The sequence below is a fragment of the Chenopodium album genome, chromosome 2, assembly GCF_948465745.1.
Source record: "Chenopodium album chromosome 2, dcCheAlbu1.1, whole genome shotgun sequence".
Taxonomy (NCBI): Eukaryota; Viridiplantae; Streptophyta; class Magnoliopsida; order Caryophyllales; family Amaranthaceae; genus Chenopodium; species Chenopodium album.
In genome coordinates, this window is record NC_137835.1 from 3,687,541 (window position 1) to 3,709,406 (window position 21,866).

The following is a 21,866-nucleotide window of genomic DNA, read 5'->3' on the forward strand; positions in this document are numbered from 1 at the left end:
AGTGTGAGGGGTATTGTAATTAAATATTATTGGATTCGATCTTTATTATACTTCAAAATTTTACCCCCTCTGTTCAATTGTACTTCGTATCTGGTGAGTCAATATATATACATTTTTTTTTTTTTAATAGAGATATTAATTTATTTGAAATAAAGAGTATAATAAAATTAGCCCAAATTTCATTGTATAGGCATAACCAAATCTACAAGTTAAATGCACCTTCTTAATACTTAAATATTTTGTAATTGTTTCCTGTGATGGTGATAAAGCTTCACTGCTTGTAGAGTTGTAGTTATTTCTTTGAAGGACTTTGAACGGGAAGTCCGGAAGTAGGGATGGCAATTTAAACCGAGTTCAATTCGAATCCGATCCGATCCGAAGGAAAAAATCCGATTCGAATCCGTTTAAAATTAGTCCGAATCCGATAAAATAGATCCGAATCCGAATAGGAGGTGGATCGGGCTTGGACCCTACGCAAAGTCCGACGGAGTCCGATCCGAGTCCGAATCCAAGAGTATAAGCATATGCTCTATAACTTGGGACAATTATTTGCTTGTTTTGTAGCAAAATTTTGTTATGTAACTTAATTTATAATTTAAATATGTTATGTTTATACTTTAATTAGTATGACAATGCAAGCAATTATAGGTATATGACATTACAAAAAATAAAAAATAAAAAAATATTCGGATCATTTCGGAGGTTCGAATAAACGGACCGGATTTGGATCCGAAAATTACGAGTCGGATCGGATTCGGATTTTTCGGATTCGGTCTCGGATTCGGATCCGAGTCCAGGGTCCGTTTACTAAACGGATCGGATTCGGATTTAGCCACATCCAACCCGAATCCGATCCGTTGTCATTCCTATCTGGAAGTGATCAAGTTATCTGTTTATCAGTCTCTATTGCCCATACATGACTTTTGTTGCACAATAATACGACTACGACAAAAGAAAAGAATAATACAGATAGTGAACATGCAAAACACTACAAGAGCAATGTAGTACATCCTTATGAAAAAAATTTCCATTGAGTGATATCTTAAGTTTGTACATGCAGAAACTCAACGATTCTTTATGGTACTTTCTCCAGTAGCCATTATTCAGCAAAATTGGTATAGCTCTATAGCTGTATGCTACCAAGCCTCATGTTACAAAATACAATGGGGCATTCGCTCTATTACACTTCCAATGAATAACCACTTGTCGGATTAGCAAGAAATAAATTATCAGACACGACATATGCCTGATGTAACTCTATTCTACTCATTGGTAATGTCCAACTAAAGCTGCACTATGCCTTTGTACCTCTTTATCGGGGTCATAAAACAATCTAATGTGGTTTTGGTTTATATCCATCAACTGCAAAATTTCTGGTGGCCACAGGCAGAGCCAAGCGAATTCCATCTAGTTCAGGCTTTGCTTCAATTTGGCAACCAAGGCGAGACCTAAATAAGCAATCATTGAGGTCTAGAACCAGGAGAGACAACTTAAGAGTAATTGAATAAAGTACAGAAGATACTTACGTTTCTGTAAGCCCAAAGGCAAGATCCAACATGTCATTTTCTTCATCAGATGGGTCTGGCAGTTTGTTGTAGTAGTCCACATCCTGATATACAAAACAGATTAAACATTTGAAGCCATGTAATGAGGTAACAAATATTAACGCAAAAGAGAGAGAGAGATGGACTTCCTTACCATTACTATAACGTGACATGTGGAACATGCACAGGATCCCTCGCATGCTCCTACAGAGACAAAATGAGAGAAATGTTAGCAGAATGCTCACTTGGTTATGAGCAGCCATGGAAGCCTTGGAAGACAAACAAAGAAAATATTAAGACACTGTAGAGTTTCATGATGCTGAGCCTTGTCTACAACAAAGAAATTCAAATTCAAGAACGGAGTGTAACAAGACAACCGGAATGCCTACCTTCTAGCTCAACGTCATTCGAATGAGCAGCTTCTAGCATGCTTGTGCCAATCGGAACCTTAACCTGTTTCTCCGAACCATCCGTTTCAACAAATGTCACATTTATTCTGCAGGATGAAAGTAAATGAAATCAACAGGAGAGGAAGGTAATTAAAATGATAGAAACAGAAATGTCAAAGGAAAGCAGGGGAAATTGTTCTGATGGCAGTTAAAAGTGGGAGAAAAAAAAGGAGAAGAATGCTCACTGTTGCTCCTCATTTCCATCTTTGCTGGAATCAGTGGTACAAAAATATCGATGCGTCTGAACAAAAATCCAACACATGCATATGAGTAAATATAAAAGTAGGAACAATACAGTCCTTGTAATTCTCAAATTACACATATAACAGTAAAATATAATCTTCTTATCTGTTCATTTTAACAAATCAGACAACTTAGTATCTCTTGCATAGAGCAGAGAGCACACACATACAGGCATACAGCAAATCAACAAGTAGTAGCCAGTTTGCTACTTGCTAGCAGCCATAGGTAAATGAAGCTGACCTTGTCGTAGTGAACCAAAAGCCAAAAACCAAAACCTTAAATTGAACTTAACTACCAAGAGAATCTTTCACATGATAGCCAACGAACCTTAAACCATAAAAATCTCGGCCTTATAAGGACTAAAGATTCAAGGAAAGAGGAACTTGTTATAGTGTTGGTGATCAAATAACACTGAAACTCGGACAAATATAACAAACAAGCCTGTACGATTATTTATTTTAGAAGTTTTCAAAATATCGATAAACAGATACCTGTGGGGGGAGCTGAAGCAAAGTCTCCATCCTGCTTGAAGATGCATATACATATGGTGTTCTTTGTATATGTGATAATTGCCCTAGCAAAAAAGTTCATGTCAAAACAAGTTTTTTGCGGAAACTCGCTCAAGTGTAGAGCATACGGAAGGTACTTTCATCCACAAGCATAACTAGTCAAGAACGCAAATGTGTTTTAGGATTCCCATGATATTTGATACTTTAAACTTCAACTCACCAGGCCTTCTATTGTCGTTTTTCATATTTTTTCTTTCCCTTGCTCTAGGAAGACAACTAATATTCAGCACTATTACAGGAACTTGACTTTCCACATTTAAACATAAATAATGAAAAGATAAAGGGATTTCATTAATGAAGCACACCAAAATTTTTGTGTCCATTATCTTTCCTTTTTGACTTAATGTAGGGGGGGAAATTAAGCACAGAAAGTAGGCAGCTATGAAGAGTTAGTAAAAGAAATCTTCTCAATGCCACCCACACTGATAGGCTACCGGCATTCAATCTTTGTTTAACTTTGTCAATCCAACATTTGTTTCTCAAATCTTACTGACACTTCTGCTGATTCCATCAAATCGGAGATGCATTTTATTATTAATTTTGAGCCTGAGCCAAATATAAGTAGAATGGGTAGCAAAATCCTGGATTGAAATGCCATTCTCAGTCCATAAAACAAATAGCTGAGGTTATTTACATTTTCTCCAGCTCTTGAGTCTTGACAATGTATTTCGGTACTAGATGAGAGGATTTGAACAGAAAGGGGTGGGGAGGACTATAAAGGATCCATTTTCATTTGCATAAAGAATGGGGAGGGAGATGGGAAGGTAAATGGAAGACTCCAACTTTGTTTCCCTTTTAATAAAACAAAATCATTCTGGATTTGGAATTTGGAGAGTAAAGACAAGCACAGTTCTCTTTCCCCTCCATTCCCTGTACCCACATACACCAGTGCTAATGCCTAAGCATCCCAATCAATCTAGACGTTCGGTGACAGTAACAACTTAGTGTTAATACTCTTAATGTTTACTAATCTCCAAACTGTTGAAGCAGAATTCTAATCCATGCTAACACTTGATAACCCCAATTTTCACCTTCAAGGAAAAACTGTTGCCATACAAGAATACTTCTCAATCTCTGACTGACTCAGAGTATCTAGAAGCATAACATATTCCCATTCACCATCCTACCAAAAGACTTCCTACTGAAAAATTCTATCTTTTACACTTTGTTTGGATAGCAAGATAAAAGAGAAAGGAAGGAGAGGGGGAGGTAGAGCCATAGAGCTCCATTCTCCCTCCAAATTATCCAAATTAGGAGGGATTGTGTTTATTAAAGGATGGAAAATAGATTCCTGCCTTATCTTCCCTCATCCCCTTATCCAAACAAAGGAAATTGTTTCCCTCCCTTTCCCTTCCATCTCTTTCTCTCCATTTCCTCTTATCCAAAGTGCTAAGGTTAAGGTAGATGGCTTTCAACAATCTACAAGTATCATGTAAAAAAGTGTTTTGCACCAAAAAATGCACACAAGGAAATTAACACTTCAATGAAGCACAAAAATAGCATCAACCAAATATCAGAAACTTCTACCAAACAAGTGAATTTTATTTTTCAGCCAAACGAGCGAATTTTATAAAGCACTAACCAATAGTGATTATTACTATTCAAAATTAGGAAAAATCATGGAAATTTGAGGATTCAAAACCAAACCTTGAGTCAATTTCTTGATTGCCTGAGCTCCAAAACTTGAAATTCTAGAAACCCACATAATCTTGGAAGATTATTGAACACTATCAATCTGAAACAGAAGAAATGAACAAAAATGATTCCAGCATTTACATATTCTCAAACATTGGAGAAACTCTTCACTAATAAGTTGGGCATAAAATCAAACACTTGGCAGGCAACATTAAATGGGCAGCTCCAGGCCAGTTTCCGAAAAAGCCCCATTTTCATAATTTCAGTAATTATGTCAAATACTTGAATAATTTGCCTTAAACCCTAAATTGACAAATCAACGATAAACCCTAGAATGTGAAATTGATATTCGATGATTAAATTAAAGAAGAAAAAATAAAGCCAAAACATGTTACCTGAGAAGCTGCTTCAATGGAGGAGAGAAAGCTCAGAAGCCGCTCAAATGGAAGATTCAGAGTAGACGTGGAATGCTACAAACAACAAAAGCATAAATGAAACTGAGGAAGGAGATCCGGCTTTGCTTGGTAAAAACCTTTTTAGAGAGCTTTTAGCTTATTGAGCTCTATTAAATACGGTGTATTACGGAGTACGTATTTAAATGTTTGACCAATTTAAAAAGTTGATTTGGATATTAGTAGTAGAATAAATAGCTTAATAGTAGTATTAAAAGAGCTTTTAGAATCCAAAAAGCTATTTTAGAAAGAAAAAAATAAACTCCTATTATAAGAGTTTTTGAAATTAGCTTATTGAATAATTAGTTTTTTGCTATTAAATACACTAAAAACAACTATGGAGTAGCAATTAACTTATTTCCACACTTTTACACAATAAGTTATTTACCGCCAATTAGTATACCCACCTAGTTAAACCAGTTGATACAACAAGCTACTAGAATATCAATTAGCTACCAACTAATTACCATAAGCCCGAGCTTAAATTATATCTTGACTACTTCTTTACAAACATTAGTTCTTTGCCTGTTCACCACATGCGACTTGGAAATCAACGAGTGAGAGTTAGAATAAGGGTCATATTAATAAGAAAAATGGTTTAACAACGCATACATATCAGAATATATCCAACTACCAAAGTACCAAGAAGCCTTATAATTATAACTTTATAAGCAAAGGTCATGGGTTCAAAAATGCCAAGCACCATTGTTTGTACTTGGTAAACATATTGTCATCATGAATGAATAAATTGTCTAATATATATACTACTGATGATTAATTTACCACGAGCTCTCCAAAACCTTTTATGTTTTTTTTTTTTTTTAACGTGATATCCAATTAAGAAAAAATTTAAATTAAAAACCAAATTGAACATCCAGAATTTCGAATAAGATCACCAATATTTCAAATTGGGTCAAACAAATTAGATATTTTTGACATCCCTTACCAGTTTCCTTGTGCATTTCATGGGAAAAGAAAAATACTAGTATAAAGACATGGGGGAAGGAAAGAGGGTGACATTGACATGAGACATGCATCTCATACGAAATTGTCCTATAACTCTTATTCCCTTATTTATTGGCTGTTTCTTGGGGCCTTTAATTGTATACAAAGACAACCTACAAGGATCGACTAGTTTGAAACAATTATTCAAAGGCGTCAACCTTTTTTTGGTAAGTCTTTCTTCAGAACCAACCATTATTACAATGCTAGTAACCTTTGGTGCCGTCCATCCCGAAAATCTAGTGAGCGTGTTTGCACTTTACAAAGTGATAAGAATCATGGCACTCTTCCTATCCGGAATTAATAAACGTTAAGATGTCCGTTAAATTTTACCACATTTTTGTGGCCTGGATAGTAAATGACAAAAAACAGTCCGGTTGGATGTTTCACGACTTTATAACATCCAAATATGTCAATGTTTCAAGAGAAAAAGCCTGCAAGATAGTAAATGACAATATAATGACACGTTTTTGTACAACCTATCGAAAATAGAGGAAGTATATGAACCAAATTTGTGTTTCATTGCTAAAAAAAGAGGAAATCTATAATGTTTGTTTCCACAAATTACAAATGTGTTAAACTGCACATGTAACAACAATGTACCTTCAAAGAATTCTTACTTGCAAAAGAGTAGAAAGACATCGAAAAAAAAGGGTGAATTAGAAAAGAATAACACTAGATGTTATCACTCGATGAAGTAATTGTTAGTTGACTCTGAGTCTCTTCTTCTGAAGGAGAAAACAGGTCTCTGCATAATTCTCCATAAAACCTACATACCAAATCAACGAACACAGGGCTTTTCAGATTCCTCCAACAATAGAGAAGCTCCTCAACATCCATCAAGTCCTTCACCTTCCCTTCTTCGACGATCATCTCTACTAAATAATTCTCAAAGTCTTTGCATACATCTTGTACATCTACAAAATCATCAGAACTGCTCTCTTTCTTGCTGCTGCTGTCATCATCGTCGCTTATTCTGACATGTACATACCCCGGTGTTATAGGTGATGGGAAAGGCTCTTTCGCGTGCCCTCCTCCTCCTCCTGATGACGGACTCACACTCGTTACATCACCCATGACCATCACCTGATCGCAGCTATCAGTGTCTAAGTCTTTAGCCTTTCTAAGGGAGAAAAGAACAGTTAGGTACTCAGCAATGCGTACCTTTTGAACAGGTTTCTTGTATGGTTTGGCATGCTTCTTTCGACGAAAGGTTTTTCTGAACTTAGAAGAGAGTGAAGACCGGCTTTTCCTCACCCGAAGTTTCTTCTTGGGGCGACAACGAGGGAAGCTGAAGGACTTAATGGAGAAGGGTTTCCTAAACCTGACTGTTTTGGTTCTGACTTTTTTGGGTTTAGTCCGTCGTGTGGCTGGCAAACGGAATGTAGGACTCCTCGAAGGCATATCATGACTTTTATGTTTGAAGATGGACAAAAGTTTACTACAGGGTTCAATCACCTTGGCTTTGAAGTGAAACAATGTTTTTAGTCCCATTTCTTAATGATTGAGCTTAAGGGAGAAGTTGGCCTTCGATTAGCGACGACGTTTTGTTGGAGGATTGGTGTACTACATGGAACTTTAGGTAAAGGAAAGAAAGGATATGATGATTTTTGATGTTGCTAAGAGTTGGTGGTTGAGCATTTCCAATGCTCTGGTTATTCTAAAATTTGAAGGATTGGTGGTAATGATACTGGGGCACACGTCTAGAAAAACTAGAGGAAAGTGGGATCCCATGAAGTTGTAAAATTTGGTGTCACTGTCATATTACCAGACTACTAAGAATTCTTCATATACTATATGATGCTTCTACCTACCTGTAACAACTTCTATATTTCTTGCTACTATACAATTTTTGGAATAACACTCATCCTACTATCCTAGTTGACTGGTCATCAAATCCTCTGTTTGACCGTGGCATAAACATTAAACAGAGTTTTTTTTTTTTTGTTTTTTTTTTTTTTGTAAACAGCATAATCAGATAACTTAATGCTAATATAAAATGATAAATGTTTTTTTTTTTTTTTTTTTTGAAAACAATGGAATTGTAGTGACTTTTTACATTCAACATAACAGTGTAACATAAGTATCCTCCCATCCTCCAGATATGCAAAACATGTACTTCGTATAAATTTCTTGTTCAAAGCACAGTATAAAGGCATTAGTAGATTAAGTTTATGTTTTTTCAGGAAATTGATTGGCCACTATATATTTTTCATGATCCTGATTTGTTTAGCTAAGCTGAAACTCGGTTGCCAAGGCTACTATCTGTCTGAATATGATTATTGATCTGTTTAACAATGGCGCAGACAATGGCAGGATCATTGAGGAATGCAAAGTCAATGTGATACACGAATAATCATATACGTCTCAGGGTAAAGGATCAATTAATAAGCCTGAAAGAGACCCATATTTCCTCCTATCCTCCTATTTAAGGAGCAAACTTTTGCAAATGGTTTGCAAAGTATGGAAAACTCATGATTGCATATTGTACATATCAACAACATAAGATATGGAGTTGTACAAAAATTTGAGAACAAAGTAATTATGGATGTTGATGTATTACTCTATATAATTTAGCAATTTCAACAATTACTATGGAGCCTGGTGTTAGTAATTTAGCAACTGCAACAAAGGCTGTAGAATCTGGACTGCATCTTTCATCATTATACAATAACTGAATACCTAACATAAACTATCATATTTCAATACAGAAATTTACAAACTAAAGTTCTGATTCAGCCAGTATCCAACTCCTAATAGTCATATTCAACTGTGTTCATAACATCTCTATTGTGTAAGATCCCTGAATATAAACACTAACTAGCTAAACCTGACAAGTGACAACTGCACATTTTAACAACTTTACTGGCTGGTTTCACAGTTTCACTGAGTAAAAGATTAAAGCAATGATTCTCCATTACCAAATGTGAAAAGTTTTATCCCCCATTAATTTTCATTACCACTTAACCATTAATTTGAGGTGAAAATTGATGAGAAATAAACATTCAAATTATATGGTGATGAAGATGCATTACCTTGACATACTTCCCACCAAAACACACTTCTCATCATAATTCCTTTGTGTATTACCCTTATGCCAAACGAGACGCCAACGTGCTTCTTCCAAAGCTCCAAGTTCTGCATATATTGAGCATCAGGGCTGGCCAAATAGATAGGGCATCCCTCGGTTTCAGGAGGTAATGTGTGATCAAGTCTCATTCTTGGCAGATTGAATCCATCCCTTCTAATCCTAGCCTGTTAAGGTTACTCCGTACATAAAAATTCCTGCATGTATGAGAAAAATAGTTTCCCTAATATGGCTTTGGATATCTCCAATAGGTACGCTTTCTATGATAAATCAGTCAGCCATATAACTTTTTAGGGAAATGGATTACTATACAACCGAACATTACAACAAGAATCTTCAAACTTTTACAGGAGCATTTAACTTCTCTTGTCTTACAGGCTCACATAACAAAGGCAACAAGTTGCTGTTAGAATCATCATTTTGACTCCGTCTAATTGTTCTTCTTTTAAGCAAGGCATCTTGAACTGGCGCAAAGAACTCATGATTAAGAGCTTCGTCTGCTGTGATTCTCAACCTCGGATTCACAGTTAAGCACTTGTCAAGTAGATCAAAAAGAGAATCAGGAATAACCTTAAGGAGGTCCTGTCTCTTCGTGTTTGTCCTATACCAGTCTTTAATAGTTATTGATTGTAAGTATCTTATATCCAAAAGTTCCTGCAACATCCAATTATAGTATTAAGCATTCATATGCTTAGTGAAGACAATAACCAAAAAAAAAATCTTAAAGATTAGGGAAAAAAAATTCAAAAGTATATGAAAATAATTACTGCTGGAAAAGAAGCTTCGCGGTTGTGTAACTTGGCCACTTCCCATAGCTCTTCATTGCCCTTCATATTTACAATATCTTTCATGTTTCTACAATTATTAAAACAGTTTAGTTTAGGGCTGCAGTACATGCTTGAATATGAGGAGTGAAAAATGCTTACTGCTCTAGATCCCCGTTGAAGGGCATTCTTCCACTTATTAAGTAAAGTAAGGTAACACCAGCTGACCAAACATCAACCTTAGGACCTTGGTGCGCAGACCGAAGCAAGACCTGCAAAGATATGGAAGACAAAGAATGCAATCAAGTAAATGATTTTTATGCAATAATAGAAGAATATGGACTAATGATCCTCACATGTAAACCCTTTTATCTTCCCTATTCCAAAAGTTTTTGACAACAAGAAAGCTACAAGCAAAAGAAACCACAGGAAGACAGTAAGGCATTTACAAAACTCACCTCCGGAGCACGAAACCCTTTTGTTCCAGCTGATGGGCCATCTTTGACAGGCTTAACTTCTCCTGAAAAAAAAATAAATAAATAAAGATTACACATCACATATAAGAGCATGCAAACAAGGACAGCTCTCTTCACAATTTATTATGCAGCAAACCTCTATTCTTCAGTGACCCAGCACCCGGAATTGCAATGCCAGATGAGTGAATTGGAGCTGGAGTAGGATGAATGAATTTTCTATCTGTGATCCCAGGTGAAGCAGCCACCCTTTTACGATTAGAAGCTGGAGCTTTTGCTGCTCCAAGATTTGGGCCTTGCATTGCTTTCTGGGCTAGGCTGATCAGCTCCTTGCGACCTTTACTAAAAAGGGGCTGGGGTTTCCTCTGTCTCTCTGCTGAAGGAGCTCGAGTGCTTGTCATGTCCCTTGTAGAAGTTATGCCAGACCCCTCTGCACCTTGACTTGTGAGCGAAGTGCAACGACCTATATCTTCAAAACCCCTAAACTTGCCCAAATCCTTCTTCTTTAGTGCCTTGGTCTCCAGGCTACGATTAGCGCCACTTTCTGCCCCTGCCTTGAACAGTTCAGAGGATTTTCCGCCCAGAATCTTTTTTCGTTTGTTGGGGGAAGTAGACTTAAAATGTGCTGATGGAAATTGTTGATTATCTGTCACATTGCAAGGTTGCGATTTCTCTGTCATGACAAAAAGATCTTTGCTCAGACATTTACTCTTATGTGTTCAATGTCACCCCAACTAACAAATACCAAATAAATTGGAAATAACTACCAACAGCACTGTTAAAAGGCATGATTAAGAATTATGCTGTCAAACAAAGTTGACAAAGCACCTAAAATTAAGCTAAGACTTCAAGTCGGTGAAAACTTTAATTTAGAAAGTCAGCTAGATTGTGCAAACTTCTCATTCAAAGTTAATCTGTTTATCTTTCCCAACAATATAAAAAGAGCAAATTCTATAATTTTAATACAATCACTTTCATTATTATAAGCAGCTAACTAAGAGTGGGAATTAAAACAGGAGAAAATGAAACTAAGTTGATTTGAATCAAGAGCTGCTGAACCTGTAAAAAAATTAAAATAAAAAATCAAACAAAAAGAGCTGATGAAAAACTCACCTATATTCCCATGCTTCTGATTCAAATCCTGAAATTAACAAGAAAATTGGTAAACCAAATTCTTACATGAAAAACAACAATTGACTGATAAATGGAGGGGTGCAGGCCCCATTGGGAAGCATTTATATATGCTGCAGTACTCACCTTAGCAAGATTGAAGTCAATCAGATACCCTTTCAGGGTTTTGCGTGAGAACAGGAAGTTTCCAGGCTTGATGTCTCTGTGAAACACTCCCTACAAGCATATGACTACCCTTTATTTCTGTAAGAAACCACATCCTACCACTAGGCTAAAATAAACTTCTACAAATATATACATCTAGTTGGCAGCATTATGGTGTACCTGCTTATGAAGACTAACAAGTGCCTTGAACATGCAGTAACCATACAGCTGAAGCTGAAATATATTTATCTCCTTTCTCAAAACCTGCAGTAGAAACAAGATTGTACATGGGTCAGAAAGACAAAAAAAAAATTAAAATAAAAAACATCTAAGATACAAATATACAAAGCTATGGAAAATATTGCAAAAACAATTAACTTACTTCAGGCCTGTCATGCTCAACGTGCTCAAGAACAAAGCAATCAGAACTGTCGCTCTTTAGGGAACATTCATATTTTATCACATAATTCTTTCCCCTGAAAAACAAGATCTCGAATATTTTTATTTCATACAGGAATTCATCTCACAGCAATTAGCTTCAGAGTCTAGACAGTACATACCCAAATCGTTCAAGCATCCTAAGCTCATTCTTCAAATGGTGTTTATGAGCATTTTCATGAGGACCTACATTGCCACAACAACACAAAAAAAAAAAAAAAAAAGCTCCTTGCATCAGGTAGGATATTATTTTGAATATTTTGTGCAGCAGTGGAAACACATTATATAAAGTAATTTTACAAAAGAAGCAGCAGCAATTGGTAATACTAGCAAGTAGCAACTACAATGATTATAAGCATGCCCCCTAAATAGTAAACACTAGCCCTGACATTAAACTTTACTTCAAGTTCTATTGTTTCATTTCTGCAATTTCAAACTTCCAGAGCCTTTGCCTTTGAAGATTATAAAGGGTACCTATTTAATATTACATCCACTTTTATTATGTTTTTCAATAAAAACAACCAAAATTTACACCGGTTTGATTAATAAATTACAAACAGTTATACAGCCTAATAACCCTACCAAAAGCTGGATACATAAGAGATTGTTAATGTTGGAGAAAGTCTGTTGTAAACAACTTTATACTTGTAGTTAATACACTGAAAATAACTGGTGAGCTGAGATTTCCAGCAATGCATTTCAAACACTAAATTGTCCAGCCTTTACCTATAGCTTACTAACAAAAAACAATTCAGACTGTATACTGCTGTTCTCCAAAAATATTAGTGTTGCTAGAACACTGCATAATGAAAATGTATATTGACTGCAACATCCAGGTATTGAAACAGATATTGAATACTACGTAAAAAAAAGCATCCTGGACTAACTCATGGAAGGAACAAACTCCACAAACTAAGAATCTTACTATGCTATGTATAAAGGAAAGTTCAATCACCAGAAAGGCTAGCCCTTGTTGCTGCCATCTTAATTTCTTTACTTTGTTTAAAATTGAAATTAATTTACAACCATGACAAAAAGACAAGAGAAAGTAATAAATTCCAGTAGTTTCCATATTAAAAATCCAATCTCCAAAATAGAAACTGATAAAAATGGACAAGAATTTTGTACTTCTGAAGACACAAGTTTAATAGATAATTCAAAATGAATAACACAGAGAATAAATCGATCAATTTTTTTAAACTTCAGCACCATCAAGAAGCAGTTGTCAATATGATTGTATAATCAAACTATCAATGTGGCATTTAAGATGAGAACAAGATTTCCTAGCATAAGCAACATAACTTTAATAATGACTTCTTCAGCAAATCACAGAAATATTTTATTGCAGAGAAATTGAAACAAAAGAATTCATTTTTAAATAACAATAATACAGGTATAGCATTTTATTAACAACAATATCAAATCGTATGTATTTTTTATGTTTCCTTACATTTTATAGCAAATACTGATCCATCGCTATTTCTTCTTGCTCTATATACAGTCCCATAACCTCCTGTAAAGTGAAGAAAATGGGAATCAGTGAATGTATGGTACATTTAACCATACACAAGCATAGCAACTATCTTACCTGACCCTTCTTCTGCTTCTACTGTGTACGGCTTGAACTCAGGAAATTTCAACTTTTGTTGATCCTACAACAAATCCATCAATTGCTAAGATAGTTGAATACTTGAAGCAGGATAAGATTCACTTTAGAAAACTTTGAAAGTGCAACAAATGAACACATCAGCTGCCATATCCCACTGTCAACTAAATGTCAAACCAGAAATTCCAGAACTTTGAAAATGCAGTATTGGAATACTATGAATATATGGAAGGTAATGCCTTGAGTGGAGTATGTAAAGCGATATTACAAGCATAATATGCATAAAGATGCCTACCTTGGAAGACTTATGAACATCATCACATCTTTTTTGGATGGATGCATTGTTCCTAGCAATGGGCTTGGATTTGTCCATCATGGCCATTATTATCCGATGATTTTGACCTTTTTGACCTCTCTGTTCTTTATGGATGATATCAACTTTCTTATGTTGCACTAACTTGGACGGAGTTTGCAGTTTCTCTGTCAGCTCAACCTGAGGAACATCTTTCAGCATTAAAGATTTTGTGGGTGACTTATGAGAACTAGATTGTGGACCAGCAGAAACCAAAGGCAGACTTGCTAATTTGATATTTGCCACCTCCTCTTTAAAATCAACAATTTCCATATCTAGCTCTCGTAATTTGTCCACAGAAGAAAAAACCTCAGTGCAGGAGCCAAGCATAATATTTTCAACCTTTTCTTCAGGACTATCATCATCCATCAATGGCTCCTCATTCAAGTCCAGCATTTTTGTTTCACATTTCTTACTGTGACTAAAGTCATAAGCAGTATTTATGGCAGGCATAGGCTTCACCAATGAGTTTTTATCATGCTGATTAGGCTGTACATGTAAAGGACCATCAGTGTTTGTAATACACTCCATATCTGTCAAGTCATAATTAGGCCCTTTTAAAATGGCTGAAAGTTCTGCCATTTTCTCAGAAAGAGCATCGTTAAATGTTTTATTATAATAACAAGGCAAATCTGATAATACCTCGTTGGTATAGTAACTATCCTTCTCCATTGCTACACATGTATCCATGTCATTAACCGCACATGTATTTAGCCCTTTTTCACTTTCCTGATCATCAATATTTAACTGATATTCCAACATTTTAATACTGGATTTCATCATAGATGTGGTAGCAACCATGTCAGGGATGATTACAGAATTAGCTTCTTTGGGAAATCTGATAATTGATGGTGCATTAAAGGATACACTAGGATGATATCTTGGTAAATCAATTCCCTGCAACAGATGATTAGCTGAAGACATAAAAAGGTTGGAATAGAAATTATAAAATAGATGTCTATGCACCGAAAAGAAAGGAGAAAACAAAGATGACAACTCCACATGTTCAGTGAAAGTGTTAAATGCCCAAGGAAAATGACCAAATAGAAAAAAATGGAACAACGGTCTGACAGATACTTGTCACTTCATAAGATTGGTTTAGCTATTCAAGTTTATATTCACCCTCATAAAAAGGTTAAACAGAAATTGAAGTAATGGAAACTGTCCCCAAACAAATATACTTTGATTGGCTGTCAGACAATTCAAAAATATTTTTAATTAAAAATTGATAGGCCGTGAGCTTGTGAAGTATACTTGTAATTTTGTATGGATCTGATTTGCCGATTTGTGTCCAAATTCATGTATGCTAACAATAATAATCATACCATACCAATTCAGTCAAATCCACTTACAATCAATACACAAAGAATAATTTTATCCTTTCTAGAGAAGAATTCCGTGATTATAGTAGTGAGAAATGACCCAAGGGAACCACCATAGAACTTGTGTAGGTGAATAGGTGATATTCCTTCAATTGGTGAAAAGGGTCACTCGGATATTTTACACTTACACCTCACGAGGGTCTTAGGACTTTATTATTTCACAGTGATTCTAGTTACCTCATGTACAAGAAATAGAACTAAACTGTATCTTGACTGTCAATTGCTAACGTTCACACCTAGGGATCTCTCCTGATAATTGTCAGTATTATTAAACACCCTCTATTCATTACAGCACCAGGACTATAACAAACACTCTCCCTCTCTCTTAATCTAAGATGCTAACTTGAGAATGGGAACTTTTGAAAGCAGCACACTAAACATATCCTAAAGCTACATTTGGATAAACAATCCTATAAGCAGCCATGATTACTAGGCTAACTAATCATTGAAGAGATACGCTAAACAAATCCACATACGGGCATTTGATTGGATCATTGTCCAAACTTAGCTCTAAGCAACCATAGTTATTGCCGAGTGTCCAATTTTCACAAACGAAACATATAGAAATAGAGTTCCAAACAATAACTCAAGCCTCTTCATATACAAGCTAATATGAAGCCTAGGTCTGATTAAGATTGCACACCAAAGTCATCCAACTTATTGTGCAATTCAGTTTCACATAATATCAATTATCCAGTCTCAAACCTTGACGTAACAGCCTAATTTAAATTAGAAACCCTAGAATTGTCATATTAACCAAATTCTTAACATTTTAACTACAGAAAATATAGAAACTGTCTCAAAGAACCAGTAGTACCTCACAACAAGCGGTTACTAACTTCTGATTTGAACTCGAACACGCCATTTCCAGCACATTTTCTGCAATTCATCAAAATTTCAATTAAATTAAATTTAACAAATTCAGAAATAAAAACGGAAAGATAAAAGAGAAGAAGCGAGTAAGCCACCATCAATAGATCTCAAAACCGCTCTTTTTTTCACAATCGTCATAATTTCATTCTCTGATTTCTTCCTCTTCCTGAAATACATTCTCGCCACATCACTGCGACCGCGGAATAATCTCTCTCCTCCAAACACTCGGAGCTCAATCTTCGGCATCGAACGAGCGAAGAACTCGCCAAAAGCAACATAAACCAACATCTTAAGCCCAACGAAGTTCCTCGAAATCAAATTAAGCGGCGAATTAGGGATTGAACATAGATACTGGACGAACTCCGGCGTAGTTCGGAACAACGAGCATCTTCCAGAAAGTTCCTCCGGAGAAGCCGGACGACCGAGTAATAGAAGAATGGAAACCAAATGCCATGCCTTCTCAATGTAATTGTAGTTTCTGCAAATTGCGATGTCTGAGCTTGAGCTTGAGTTTGAGCTCGAGATTTGAGTTTTCATGGCGGTTTGAGGAAGGATCTGGAATGAGGAAGTTGAAGAAGTTAGGGTTTAGAAAGGAATTGAGTTGACGATTAAGGATTTGCAGGATCCATGGAAGAGAGAGAAAGAGAAAGGGGGGAAAAATGGAGGAGAGAGAAAGGTGGAAGAGCGGGAAGAGTGATGAAAAATGAGAAGTTGAAGTAGTTTAGGTTTTTTGATTGATATGTGGTAATTGTAAATGTGTGATATTCCCGCCATAGTACTTTTGTGAAATTTCGAATTTTTCGGGTTTTTTTTTTTTTTTTTTTTTGGTTACTTCTCTTTTTCTTCTTTTGAAAGTGGAGAGAAAAGAGAAATTGGAGTTGGGCCGTGGGAACACATATACACCTATGTTACTATGTACACCCTTATTAGGCCAGTATACATTTTGTGACTGAGTCGATGAAGGTGATCTTTGTACATACTAGTAGATTAAATCGGGTTGTAAAAAAAAAAAATCTAATTTTTGTTAAAATTATGTTTTCAATAATTAGGTTGATTAGTGTGAGTTTTTAGGTTCAAGTCATAATCATACCCAAAATCAAGCCAATTATTCATCGTGATTTATCTCATTCATTTCTACTTGAAGTTATTCCCTCTATTCCACTAACATTGCTCCAAATTTCTTTTACAGTTGTCCAATTGAGTTTGTCTCGTACTTTTTTATAATGAGAAAGATAGACATAAAAGCTTAAAACACATGTCAAAGTAAGAACTTGTCTAGACAAACTTTAACTAAATTTTATAGAGTGAATCCTCTTATATAGACAACCTCGGTGGATCAGAGAATTAATTTGTTGTTGTGCGAATAGAGCATATTCACGGAAGGCGAAGATAGTTCATAATCTTTAAACTTCCTCTGTTTTCTTTTACTTGCAGCACTTCCCTAAAAAGGAAATGTCACAATACTTGCAACACATTATAAAAGGAAAGTTACTTTAGAGAAAAACTATACTATATCCCTTATTCAAAGCACATGGCCCACTAAATTGCACTCCTAACACCCACTCATCCTATTTTAATTATATCATGTAAACTCCACCTTTATTAATTACCGCGCTGAAGGGTGTGTTGCATCTAAAAAAAACGGAGGAACTATAAGTTACAATATGTTTTGATGGTTTAGAATTCAGATTAAAAAGGACAAAAAGCCTGGTTATGCAACAAAACCGACAGAAGTGCCTCAACTTTAACATTTAAGCCTAATTTATAATATTAGACATACATGAATATTGATCGAGTTGTTAAAAAACCACACACTTCATTTGTTAAACATTAAGCATGCTCTTACAGATTAATAATACGATTGAATATTTTTAAAAATTGTTACAGACATCTTCACAATCTCAACTATTGACAGGGGATAGTTAATCACCACAAAAACATACTAATTTGTTGTTACTATTTCATTTGTTATTGTATTCAAAGCGGCTTGCTGACTATAACTTGACAACTAATTTAAAATAAAATGATCGTACAAGATAAGAATTATAAGATGAAGGAAGGCTTTGTAATTTTGCTAACATGAACACACTTTTTTTTTTTAATCAATGTGGCATAAATTAGAGATAGGATATGCCCAAAGATATACTTGTATAGTCTAAATTTTAAAGTGGATAGTTTAGAATTATAGGCATGCAATTGGATACTATGTAGTTTATAATTTCATTAGTTAACACTTATTAGAGTACATGTACTTAAAAAAAAAAAAAAAAAAGTAAAAAGTTAAAATCTTTTATCTTTATTAAAATAAAGTAAATAGAAAAAAAATAAATCAAGATGAAGTCAAATTTGATTAAACTAGTTGTTTGATTTAACCTAAAATCGATGATTCACCAATTTATTATTAATTTTTTTTTTAAAGCGAATCATCGATCATAAAACTTTAGGCATGTATTGTGATTGTGCTAATTAAAGTACACTAAAGAGAGGTTGAGGTTAAAGGATTATGATCATTACCCAAATGGTTAATAATGATCGATATATAATCTTTAGCTTATAAAATTTAAAAAGAATGTGATTGACCCACACACTTCACACCTAGAAACTTACTGCTACGTGAGTAGATCGAATACAAACAAAAGGAGTATGTGTAACTCATACTTTGTATTTAAATGTTCCCTCAAACAACTTGTATTTTATTGGCCTTCAATAACCAAATGCAAACAAAGTTGCATTATCAAATTTTGGTTTTGCTCCAATAAAGTTCTCTTTAACCTACTTCACGATTGACTATTTAAAATTTTGAATTAATGCATGAATAATTAGATTAGACCAAACCAAATATCATGGTATGCGTTAACTTTTTTCATACCAATTTAGTGTGTTCATTTATCAAGGTACATAATTTTGAAAAGTAAATTGGTGTTTGGTTTTATCAATGATTTTAATAAAAACATAAATATACATTCACGATAATTCAATAGCCAGTGTTCTATTTTATTGAAAGTGAATAAAAAGGAAAGCTAATTAATGTCAAGGAGAGATAATTAGACTAGATTAAAACTTTTGAAATAAAGAAATAACTCGATCTCATGGCATATGTTACGGCATTGTTATGTCTAAGGGTTTATTTACATATATTGAACTAAGCTGAGCTGAATTGAATTGAACTGAACTGCATACAACTTAACTGAACTATACTGCATACAGCTGAAATGAATATTTTACGAGAGAAGAAAATTAGGAGGTAAACTGAACTAATTGGAGTTGAAGTAAACAAACCCTAAATTTAATTTATTTTTAAGCATAAATTTCCTAGACACCACATATGAATAGGGTTGTTTATCGGTTCAAGACCGGACCAGACCGAAAATTAGAATTTTAAGAATCAAAGACCGGGCCGATTAAGTTGAGGCCGAATCCAGACCGGACGGAAAGAATCAGTCCAAAGCTCGGACTAGACGGCTTTGGACCGATTTAATTTTTTTAGAAAAAGAGAGAATTCTAAATTTTTAATAATTTTATGAAAAACTCAAAAAAAGTAAAGGAAAAACTATATTTTAACGTCTTTTTGTGTGTATAGTACAAAAAAGCTCATAAAATTAAAGTTTTCTAAGCCTATTAAGGACAATCTTAACTATTATATTTAAGACTTCACGCATATTTTGATCAAAAATCAGTCCGGTCCAAGACTGTTTCTATAGGATTTGGGATCGGACCGGACCGAAGAATGGGAAATTAAATTTCTAGAGTCGAAGACCGGTGAGTCCGGTCCATTTTTATTTATGAACACCCCTGCATATGAGTGTTTCATGTATTGATTAAAAGAAGAGAGAGTATGTATAGGTTTATACTTGTTAAATTTCGAAATTATATGAAATGGGCCTGGGCAACCCGAATAAGGAGGAGGAGAGTTTGATCCACAAACAAGGCTTTGGAGCTTCCATACTAAAACCAATTGGCAATAGTAGTGGGATACAATGAGTTTCAACACTCCCCCTCACTTGTGAGTGTCCTTAGAACTTAGAGCACACCAAAAGGTACAATATAAATCCTCTATGGGAATGAACATCCAATAGAGGCCCCTTAACCAATGGCTTGACAAATGCCCAGTTATAAACGGCCCAACAAACCTGGGCTCTGATACCAGGTTAAATTTCGAAACAATATGAAATGGGCCTCGACAACCCGAATAAGGAGGAGGAGAGTTTGATCCACAAACAAGGCTTTGGAGCTTCCATACTAAAACCAATTGGCAATAGTAGGAGTAACTCCTTTACCTTATAAAGTGGAACCATCTCTCCTCTTTCTCCAATGTGGGACACTCATAAGTGGGATACAATGGGTTTCAACAATACTTCTCTAATTACTACGAAGTACTTCGTTATGATTTTCGGATGACACTCCATTAACCTTGTGAAGTAGATTTTTTTTTTCAAACAAAGGTTGCGGGCCTTTGCAACTCAAACCCGTTTTAATTTATATTTTTTTTAAATTGTTAAAATAAATACTTGTGAAAACCAATATACTCCTAGCTAAGTAAACGTGTGTTATGATGGGAATTGCAACTATTGCAACCTCTAATTCTCAATCCCATTAGGAAAAAAAAGGGCAAAAAGGGGTGGGGGGATCACTTATTTTGTTTGCCTTCGTTCAGATCCTCGTGATGTCTTTTTATTTCGATTAGACTTTTCTCAATGCATCACTATCTAATATCCACGAAAACTTGTACTTGTATACAAAATAATGTGGTATATGCTAAGTAAGATCAGATTAATCATTCCAAGATTTATAAATATCACCCCCAACACCTGAATCAATCTTTATTAAAATAATAATAATAATAATAATAATAATAATATAATAATAATAATAATAATAATAATAATAATAATACGAGTAATAATAATAAATCAAACACGACACCTCACCTCATGCTTCATAAAAACCAATTTCTTAGATCGATATATCAAAGTTTTATAAGTTCACATAAGATAAAAAATTAAAGAAAAAACGTTATGATAAGAATATTACCGTTCAAATTACAACTAAAGCCTTAATACGTAAAAATCAAGTGAATAGAACACATCTTTAACCCCCCCCAAAAAAGAGAATTTGCAATTAAGTTTAGCCAGGGAGACGAATTTTGTATCAACATCTCATACATTGATCAATATCTTAGTGTAAAATTCATGTATATTTTATATATATATATATATATATATATATATATATATATATATATATATATATATATATATATATTTGGTGTGTGTTCTTTATTGTTTTTCTTTGATATTTCCGCGCTATAAAACAATTGATTGCTCATTATATAAGTCCTTGACCCTAACAAAAATTAATGCAATTCAAAATCCAAGCCTTGGAAAAAAAAAATTACTAAATGGTTGAATATTTAGCAAGTTAAATAGGGAGTAAGTAATTAACTACCACTATTCAAAAAAAAAAAAAAAAGTAATTAACTACCACCAAATATTCCATGGTCTATAAAGGTTAATGCCGAAAGCAAGAAATTCTGGTCGAATTTATTTGACTTGAGTTGCAATAAAGAGAAATCTGCTTGTGCCTACTTTTTTTATGTGCAATTGTGTAATTTGTGTTGTATTCCTGTATATTGGTTACCTTATTTTTTTAAGTCCTTTATACACCCTATAAATTTTTTTTTTTGTTTGTTGTCCTAATTTCCGTGTAGTTCAAATTTATTTT

The 21,866-nt window shown here is 34.6% G+C and overlaps 3 protein-coding genes across 5 annotated transcripts; all 3 read right to left on the reverse strand.

Annotated features, from left to right (window-relative positions):
- Positions 1-1,002: 1,002 nt before the first annotated feature.
- LOC145579983 (uncharacterized) lies at positions 1,003-4,964 on the reverse strand. The gene is made up of 8 exons (XM_081637299.1): positions 4,836-4,964; positions 4,453-4,540; positions 2,728-2,810; positions 2,179-2,234; positions 1,934-2,040; positions 1,699-1,748; positions 1,527-1,609; positions 1,003-1,448 (listed from the first exon to the last, which is right to left on the reverse strand). Exons 2-8 carry the CDS (start codon positions 4,508-4,510, stop codon positions 1,334-1,336), a joined length of 552 nt encoding a protein of 183 aa, XP_081493425.1. The 5' UTR covers positions 4,511-4,540; positions 4,836-4,964; the 3' UTR covers positions 1,003-1,333.
- A 1,432-nt stretch (positions 4,965-6,396) lies between these two features.
- On the reverse strand, positions 6,397-7,388 carry LOC145579994 (uncharacterized). Of its 2 annotated transcripts, XM_081637319.1 has the most exons (2): positions 7,059-7,388; positions 6,397-6,980 (listed from the first exon to the last, which is right to left on the reverse strand). In XM_081637319.1, exons 1-2 carry the CDS (start codon positions 7,386-7,388, stop codon positions 6,570-6,572), a joined length of 741 nt encoding a protein of 246 aa, XP_081493445.1. In that variant the 3' UTR covers positions 6,397-6,569. The 2 variants fall into 2 exon arrangements, with proteins under 2 accessions (XP_081493445.1, XP_081493436.1); XM_081637310.1 differs by having other exon boundaries at positions 6,397-7,388.
- A 1,248-nt stretch (positions 7,389-8,636) lies between these two features.
- LOC145580008 (uncharacterized) lies at positions 8,637-16,871 on the reverse strand. Of its 2 annotated transcripts, XM_081637335.1 has the most exons (16): positions 16,241-16,871; positions 16,090-16,151; positions 14,533-14,787; positions 13,834-14,379; positions 13,521-13,584; positions 13,383-13,445; positions 12,055-12,118; positions 11,877-11,970; positions 11,675-11,758; positions 11,477-11,566; positions 11,333-11,360; positions 10,359-10,892; positions 10,205-10,266; positions 9,909-10,018; positions 9,750-9,837; positions 8,637-9,636 (listed from the first exon to the last, which is right to left on the reverse strand). In XM_081637335.1, exons 1-16 carry the CDS (start codon positions 16,680-16,682, stop codon positions 9,319-9,321), a joined length of 2,904 nt encoding a protein of 967 aa, XP_081493461.1. In that variant the 5' UTR covers positions 16,683-16,871; the 3' UTR covers positions 8,637-9,318. The 2 variants fall into 2 exon arrangements, with proteins under 2 accessions (XP_081493461.1, XP_081493454.1); XM_081637328.1 differs by having other exon boundaries at positions 13,834-14,787.
- Positions 16,872-21,866: the final 4,995 nt, after the last annotated feature.

Bases quoted from the DNA above. Each gene is read 5' to 3' on its own strand.
- LOC145579983 (XM_081637299.1), bottom strand. From the start codon at position 4,510: ATGTGGGTTTCTAGAATTTCAAGTTTTGGAGCTCAGGCAATCAAGAAA. The intron at 2,235-2,727 runs GTATCTGTTTAT...ATTTTTGTTCAG, and splicing joins TGCTTCAGCTCCCCCCACAG to ACGCATCGATATTTTTGTAC. The intron at 1,749-1,933 runs GTAGGCATTCCG...TTGTCTCTGTAG, and splicing joins GAATGACGTTGAGCTAGAAG to GAGCATGCGAGGGATCCTGT.
- LOC145579994 (XM_081637310.1), bottom strand. From the start codon at position 7,388: ATGGGACTAAAAACATTGTTTCACTTCAAAGCCAAGGTGATTGAACCC.
- LOC145580008 (XM_081637328.1), bottom strand. From the start codon at position 16,682: ATGAAAACTCAAATCTCGAGCTCAAACTCAAGCTCAAGCTCAGACATC. The intron at 11,971-12,054 runs GTATGTACTGTC...CTTGTTTTTCAG, and splicing joins AGGATGCTTGAACGATTTGG to GGGAAAGAATTATGTGATAA. The intron at 11,759-11,876 runs GTAAGTTAATTG...TTTCTACTGCAG, and splicing joins TTGAGCATGACAGGCCTGAA to GTTTTGAGAAAGGAGATAAA.